This window comes from Arachis hypogaea, chromosome 20 (genome assembly GCF_003086295.3).
Source record: "Arachis hypogaea cultivar Tifrunner chromosome 20, arahy.Tifrunner.gnm2.J5K5, whole genome shotgun sequence".
Lineage (NCBI taxonomy): Eukaryota > Viridiplantae > Streptophyta > Magnoliopsida > Fabales > Fabaceae > Arachis > Arachis hypogaea.
Window position 1 is genome coordinate 19,617,472 of NC_092055.1, and position 8,294 is coordinate 19,625,765.

An 8,294-nucleotide genomic window follows, 5' to 3' on the forward strand; every position below is an offset into this window, starting at 1 on the left:
GAAGGAGAAGTAGGCAAACGGCGGAGAAGGCGGCGAATGGTGGACGACAGAGGCATAACGAGTGAGAGTTGTGCAGAGAGTGAGAGTTGAGTGAGTGGCTTCGTTGGGTTAGGTTAGGTTAGTGGGTGGGTTAGGTTCCGGACTCAAAACGACGCGTTTTAGGACAAGTTAAAAAACTGGAGCTTAAATAAATCCGACCAGTTCGTCCGGTTTGCCTGTTAACTACCGGTTTAACTAATTTTTTGTTGGTTTTTTATAAGACGGTTTTAGAAATCAACTGGACCGAAAATCCGGTCGAACTAGCTGATCCAGTCCGATTTTTCAGAACATTGACTCTAAGTGCACAATTAAGATTATAAATTAAAATTTTTTTATTAAAATTATAAAAAGTTAAATTTTTAATGTATTTATTTATATTTATTATAAAAATAAATTTAATAACTTTCAATAATAATAATCTTATTATGTTTTTTTGAATACATGTTAACTAAATTTTTAATTTTAATAAATATAAAATATCAAAGAGTCACTTATTTTTAAGAAAATTATAAAATATGTTTAATATAATATTATTAAAGTTCTTTTTTAAATGATCTCTTTCATTTTTTTATGTCAGCAATTATCGTCTGAATTTATTTTCCTAATATGATTATATAAGTTATAACATCCATCTATAAGGACTTTGAAAAAAAATATGGCATATATAATGAAAATTATTAAAATTACTTAAGTAAAGAGAAGATATGATTATATGATAGAAATATTATACTTTGTACATCAGTTTAGCTTGAATTGATTTATATAAAGCACAACACCCTAGTAAGTCGGCTTAACATAAATCGAATTACATTGAAATGTTATTTTTTTACTAAATTGGTTTAATTTAAATTTTCTATAAAAATAATTTTGAAACAAAAGTCAAAACAGGATAATTGAATAATATAATATTGGATGCCAAACAATTAAAAAAAGTGATTTATCCTTGATATTATATATAAAATGAACAAGATTATTGAAACTATTTCAGACCAAAAGGAAAAGGAAATTACTACTTCAGTAAAGCTTCCAATTCCTTAAAAGTTAAAACTCATAGCACCAATTTAAACAGGATATTCCAACTATTGCTAATTTTTCTGGATTGGGTTTTCCCCTTCCAAAAGTGAAAAATTCCAATAATGCATAACTATTCAAAAGTACACATGCAACCAAATTTATTTGGATAATTTTTTATAGTTCAACGCTACATTTTATAATTTACACACGCTATCTTGTTTAGAGGATCAAGAAATAGATCAGGGTAAAAAGAGAGAATATTCATTGCATGTTCTGATGATAAGAAACATGCATTAATGTTAATAATAAATGCTATAACATAGGTAATTAGACATGTAGTAAAAGATTTCAGCAGATAAATCTTTTTCTGGGTTGACATGTTTAGGTGCCTCTACATATAGGAACAAAATTGTAAACTTGTTTATTTTCTATTTTCTTTTTTTGACGAGGCATGTATTTAAGAACTTAATTAAAATTGCTATGGAGCCCTTTTATTACTTAGAACCTTGTTATCATGCTCAAGAGTCCGAACTGCAGAGCAAGTTTTATGGAAGCTGTTTCGGATATGTATGATTGCTTGTACCATCATAGATTCCAATCTCAACTACTCAAAACGTTCTGCATTTATTCTCTTGTATTCATTCATTTATCTATAATATCTGAACAAGGTTCGATTACTGGTATTGTTAAAAAGTACCACATCGTGGAAAACAAGACACAACGCTGAAGACTCTTTAATATAAAAGGAACGTTTTTATGCTAAAGAACTCATACCTTTCTCGGCCTTTTGGCTAAGATCAAGTGTAGTATCTGTTCTTATCAGTTTAATATCTGATATGTGGGCCATTGGCCCACACGATATTAAATTTATTTTTTGAGGGGAATGGGCTTCTACAGTAGCTTGCTACTAGGCTCATTGCGTGTCGCCTAGGTCTTACACTATTGCCTGGGCCTGGCACACCCCAACCAATTTAGTCCGAAATTTTATTATGTTCTTAAGTTCTTGTTGGTCTATTTTGGTTTTCCTTTTAGAGTTTTAAAAATAGACCCGCAAAGAGACCCACTTCTGCGTTCATCGAGAAATTTAGTTTTATGAAATTTAGTTTATATGTGGTTAGTTTTATGAAATTTTTAGTTTTTCTGAGTTTTTTTTGTTATTTTTTAATATATTCTATTTTTGTTTTGTATATAAAAATTTATGGGCAAAAAACCCAAATAAACCAAGGAGCATTTGAAATTACCTAAATCCGCCAAATCAAAAAACTTCACCTGTATCCACCAGGACCAATTATTATGTAATTCGAATCAATAAGATTCGAATTATGATATCAAGTAATTCGAATTGATTTAATTCGAATTGTGTACATGCAATGACTTAAAGTAATTCGAATCAATATGATTCGAATTACTATGAATGTAAGAATATATAGGTAATTCGAAACAACTTGTTTCGATATATATAAATAGAATTCGAATCTTATTAATTCGAATTACTAGGTTATTTTGTGTTTCAACATAATTCGAAACAACTTGTTTCGAATTATAACTTAAGAATTCGAGTTTAGTTAGTTCGAATTACTAGGTTAGGTTGTGATGAATCGAAACAACTTGTTTCGAATTATATATATATAGCACGAACCAGGGCTATATATATATGCTGTGAAGTCATGATGCTGTGAACAAAGTGGGGAGATGGCTAGTGAGGAGAGTTTCCTAGTGTTGGTACATTATAGAGGGTCGATTAAGAGAAAAACTCGATCCGGCGTGAAGTTCACTGATAAGGATCCACTATGTATTATCGTGACGCCAACAACCACCTACGATGCTCTTGTTAGCTGTGTGCTGGATAAGCTTGGTCTCGAAGGAGTTAAAAGGGTCAAGAAGTTTTTCTACCGCATTCCAACAGCGGTGCTCCATGACACCGTGAAGTTTGATTGTTCCACAATCGGCAGTAACGAGGACTTGCAGGTTATGTTTCTTTGTCGTAGGCAGTATCCCGAGGTAAGGACACCGGAGTTGTTGGCTAAGTTGGTTGATGTGGTATCTAGCTCGGGTGGTTCAAACCGGAATGCGAATACTATAGCCGCAGTTGCCGGGTCGAGCTCGAGACCTGCTGTTGCTTCGTCCTCTGCTCCTGTGTATGAGCCACCGATGCAGCCTGTTGCGTCCCCTTCGTTTGCCGTAGATCTGGGCGGGAATGTTGGAGATGAGGTTCGGCATGGGGAACATATTCCCACCGAGGAGCATTGTCCCACACCGGCTGGTGTTGGTGATGGTTTGTTTGAGGATCCAGATGACGATGACGTGGAGCCGGATTTGATCGCTGATGAAAGCGGCGATGATGTTGGAACTACTGTTCCGAGAAGGGCTACAGGTGGATCTAGTTCTGGCACACAGCAGTATCCACCCCATTTTTCCTCGTTGGACCTGGATGCTATGCGGCAGGATGAAAATGCTCTGCTGCCCTCAGGATTTGGCGGTAGAGATACCGAGGGGTCTGCCGGTGTGAACGAGTTTCAGGTTGGCCAACAATTTCAGGATAAAGATGAGGCGCTGTTCAATGTGAAGACGTACAGTATCCGCCGAGGGGTTCAGTACAAGGTCGTTGAGTCTGACTATCGGAGGTATGTGGGAAAGTGTTCTGAGTTTGGGAATGGGTGCACATGGCTCATTCGGATGAGTCTCCGACAGCGGAAGGGTATCTGGGAAGTGAAGCGATACAACGGTCCGCATACATGTCTCGCCAGCTCCATCTCCAGCGACCATAGGAGTCTGGACTACCATGTGATATCCACCTTCATTATGCCGATGGTTAGGGCTGATGCAGCTGTGAACATCAAGGTCCTTCAAAATGCCACGGCCGCACAATTTGGGTTCAGGCCAACGTACAGGAGGGTATGGATGGCGAAGCAGAAGGCCGTTGCCGTCATATATGGGGACTGGGACGAGTCGTACAACGAGCTGCCAAGGTGGGTTTTAGGAGTTCAGCTGACGATGCCTGGCACTGTAGCCGTCCTCAGGACTTGCCCTGTTCGAGTTGGGGGACAGGTTGACGAGTCTCAAGTTTATTTTCATAGGCTGTTCTGGACTTTCCCCCCTTGTATCCAGGCATTCCGTCATTGCAAGCCTCTGGTGAGTATTGATGGGACCCATCTATATGGGAAGTATGGGGGAACACTGCTAGTCGCCATTGCACAGGACGGAAACTCGAACATCCTCCCCGTGGCATTTGCACTAGTCGAGGGTGAGAATGCTGAGTCATGGTCTTTCTTTCTTTCCCACCTCCGTGAGCACGTGACACCTCAGCCGGGTCTGTTAGTTATTTCAGATAGGCATAATGGCATCAAGGCAGCACTCGAGGCTCCGGATGGGGGATGGCTACCCCCAGCTGCGTACCGGGCGTTCTGCATTCGACACGTTGCATCGAACTTTGCATTGACGTTCAAGGGAAAAGATGCGCGGAGGCTTCTTGTTAACGCCGCATATGCGAAGACTGAAGTGGAGTTCGACTACTGGTTTGACATTCTGCGCTCTGAGAATCCGGCAATGTGTGACTGGGCGAACCGAATCGAGTATTCGTTGTGGACACAGTACTGTGATGCGGGTCGGAGATTCGGGCACATGACAACCAATATTTCTGAATGTGTCAACTCAATCCTGAAGGGGGTAAGAAACCTCCCTGTTTGCTCGCTGGTGAAGGCCACATACGGAAGGCTAGCTGAGCTATTTGTCCGTAAGGGAAGGGAGGCCGAGGCTCAGATGGGTACTGGACAACAATTCAGTCAATACCTAGTAAAGTGTATCGAGGCCAACCTGAAGACAGCCAGGTGCTTCACGGTGACTGTTTACGACAGGGATAACTCGGAATACACCGTTGCTGAGACGACTCCGACAGGTTCATTCTCCCTTGGTACGTACAGGGTCTCGTTAGGTTCTAAGACTTGTGATTGTGGATACTTCCAAGCACTTCATTTTCCCTGTCCACACGCACTGGCATGTTGTGCTTATTCACGACTTACATGGCAGCCCTACGTCCACGAGGTCTATCGCCTGAGTTCCGTTTTTGGTGTCTATCAGATGGGATTTACACCTCCCATTCCAGAGGGTTTCTGGCCACCTTATGCAGGGCCAACCGTTATACCGGATCCGAATATGAGGCGTGCGAGGGAGGGTCGTCCTAGATCCACAAGAATCCGCACCAACATGGATGAAGCAGATCCGAACCGGCCAAAGAGATGTGGCCTCTGCAGGCAGCCAGGTCACACCAGGCGTAGTTGTCCACAAGGCGCAGGCCCCAGCGGACCTGCTGGAAATCAATAGGAGATTTCTTAATGTATTAGCACTTGTCTTCTATGTAAGTTAGCAACCATTGTGCTCCTTTGTACTAAGTTGTTTCCTATTAGTAATGAAACTTTTTATTCGGACCAAATTTTTCTGCTGACTATGTTTTAAGTGATTGAAATTAGTTTCTAAAACAAACAACATTACCGCGAGGGATGAATCATAATGAATAACATAACATGAAACTATATACCATAACAGAAAAGTGGAATACATCGTAGTAATTGACATAACAAAACAACAAAGTACATACCATAACATCAAATAACATAACTACAACGTACATACCATAACAATGATAACCAACCAATAAGGTAGACAATATAAATATAACAACATGACATACACCACTATCCATAAATCATCTAAATAGGTGCGATCCAGTGCCGCAACGGCGTGGCACCCGTGTCCGGAAACTCCTCCGTATAAGTGGCTCCTCATCCTCAATAGACTCGTCGCTGTCATCCGGAACTGGCTGTCTCGGGGTCACACGCGCAGCATGCACGGGTCTGGATGATGACGGGCCGGCAACTGAATGTGACCCAATAGTCTGGGCAGATGGTGGGGTCCCTCCCATGGCAAAAGACCCATCTCCTCAAGCCGAGCAACATAAGGTAGCCATCTGATGTGTATACGGTTGCCGGACTTGTCGGCAAACAGCTGCGTGCCCAATAACATCATGATATAGGCCCGGACAAAGCGCCTAACTGTCTCCTCATCAGCCCCGTCTGGACACTCTGCAAATGTCTCCTGAAACCAGGTGCAGTTGACTGCGAATTTCTGCACCTGGTTCTCGGGAGGTAAAACACCGAGCAACTCATGGAACCACTGCCAAGCAGGTCTCCCACCCTCAATGTAAAGGTGGAAGTCTGTCAGGCAACCACTAACGTAATCTCCGTCCACTGGCAACCCCAGCTGGTATGCGACGTCCTGAAGAGTGATGGTGCACTCTCCGAACGGCATGTGGAAGGTGTGCGTCTCAGGCCGCCACCTCTCGACGAATGCGCTGACTAGGGGCTCGTCTAGTCGGAACCATCTGTCATTCAGTCTCGCAAGATGGTACAATCCGGCCATCTGCAGGTACGGAACGTACCTCTCATCAAGACGCATCCCCTGCTGCCGCCTAACGCTGGATATGCAACGACGAGGCTGGCCAGTACATAAACCGCATAATTAGAAGAGATGCACAACCCACTAACATATACAATATCTTTCATAAGGAAGCAGAAAATAAATCGTCATGTGTAAAAGATAAATGAAACAAACGACCAACATTTTATACAGAAACCGCTCACTCAAACTTAGTGCAAATACCATTAACAAAAACAGATGCATGATCACATTTATCATAAACCGCTACCGTTAACCACTAAACCGCTAAACCGCTTAGTTAAACCGCTAAGACTAAAATAAACCGCTATAAAAAATCATTAAGAAAACCCTCTACCATACACCACCAACTCACACCACCCCCTAAACCGCTAACCATCACAAAAACCACTATCCAAAACAATTAGCACAAACCGCTTAAAAAAACCAATTTCAAATACCACTAACAAAAACCACTATAATAAACCGCTTGCCTAAACTGCTAACAGTAAAATAAACCGCTATAAAAAACCATTAAAAAAACCCACTACCATACACCACCAACTCAAACCACCCCCTAAACCGCTAACCATCACTAAAACCACTATCCAAAACAATTAGCACAAACCGCTTAAAAAAACCAATTTCAAATACCACTAACAAAAACCAATGGCCTAAACCGCTTGCTTAAACCGCTAACACTAATATAAACCGCTTTAAAAAACCATTAACAATAAACCACTAGCATGCACCACTCTCCTAAACCACTATCCTAAACCACTAACAGTAACATAAACCATCATCAAAAACCATTAACAAATACCATTATCATAAAACGCTTTCATAAACCACTAACCTCGTCGTTGATGACACCGGCGATATGCGCAACTCCATCCAAACGATAAAGCCTTCCCGGATCGTCCCCCATCCACAAAAAAAGGCGATCTCCTTTTACTCGTACGAAAGGTTGGTCGTTTTCTCTGGGATTTGGTGGGGTTACAGAACGACAAACTGATTCGAATGAACTTGCTTCGAACTCCTTTTATAGCCGAAACAGTTGTAATTCGAATCAACTTGATTCGAATTACTATGGAAATAGTTTCTAGCCCTAATTCGAATCAACTAGATTCGAACCTCTCTAACATAAACTTCTCCTAGTAATTCGAATTAATTGAATTCGAAATAGCTTATGTCAATTCGAAACGTATTGATTCGAATTACATGATTTCTTGGATGAGTATAATTCGAATCATATTGATTCGAATTACGTTCATATGTTGCATGGAGATAATTCGAATTATATCAATTCGAATTACTTGAGAGTATAATTCGAATCTTATTGATTCGAATTATATAATAATTCGTCCTGGTTGATTCAGGTATGAATTTCTGGTTTGGCTGATATTGGTAATTTTGAGCTCTCCTTGGTATATATTGGTTTTTTGCCCAAAATTTATTTTTTATTTGATTTTTTAAAATTTGTAATTATAATTATTATATAATAAAAAAAATAGTGTTATACAAAAATGATAAAAAGTAATAATAAAAATTATTAGACATTAAAAACAGTAAATAATAAAAAAAATTAATAGGAACAAAGAAATTATAAAAATTATAAAAAATAATAATATACATAAAAAATGAGAAGTAAAATAATATAAAAATTACATAAAAAATCAAAAGTGAAATAATATAAAAATTATTTATCATATAAATAAAATAAATAAAATAAAAGATAAAAATATGAAAGAGAATATTATAAATATTATAATATTAAATAAAAAAATATTTTATAATTATTTTAGTACTAT

The 8,294-nt window shown here is 39.3% G+C and overlaps 1 protein-coding gene and 1 non-coding gene across 2 annotated transcripts; one reads left to right on the plus strand and one right to left on the minus strand.

Annotated features, from left to right (window-relative positions):
* Window positions 1-1,823: 1,823 nt before the first annotated feature.
* LOC112787118 (U2 spliceosomal RNA) lies at window positions 1,824-2,019 on the plus strand. The gene has a single exon (XR_003194549.1). It is a non-coding gene; the product is annotated as a U2 spliceosomal RNA (small nuclear RNA).
* Window positions 2,020-5,880: 3,861 nt separating this feature from the next.
* Window positions 5,881-7,411, minus strand: LOC112785557 (protein MAIN-LIKE 1-like). The gene is made up of 2 exons (XM_025829019.1): window positions 7,340-7,411; window positions 5,881-6,543 (listed from the first exon to the last, which is right to left on the minus strand). The coding sequence occupies exons 1-2, from the start codon at window positions 7,409-7,411 to the stop codon at window positions 5,881-5,883; spliced, it is 735 nt and encodes a 244-aa protein (XP_025684804.1).
* Between the last annotated feature and the right edge of the window lie 883 nt (window positions 7,412-8,294).

Excerpts from the sequence above, each read along its gene's own strand:
- LOC112785557 (XM_025829019.1), bottom strand. The coding sequence starts at position 7,411 with ATGGGGGACGATCCGGGAAGGCTTTATCGTTTGGATGGAGTTGCGCAT. Across the intron at positions 6,544-7,339 it reads CCGGTGTCATCAACGACGAG|CCTCGTCGTTGCATATCCAG; the intron begins GTTAGTGGTTTA and ends TGTACTGGCCAG.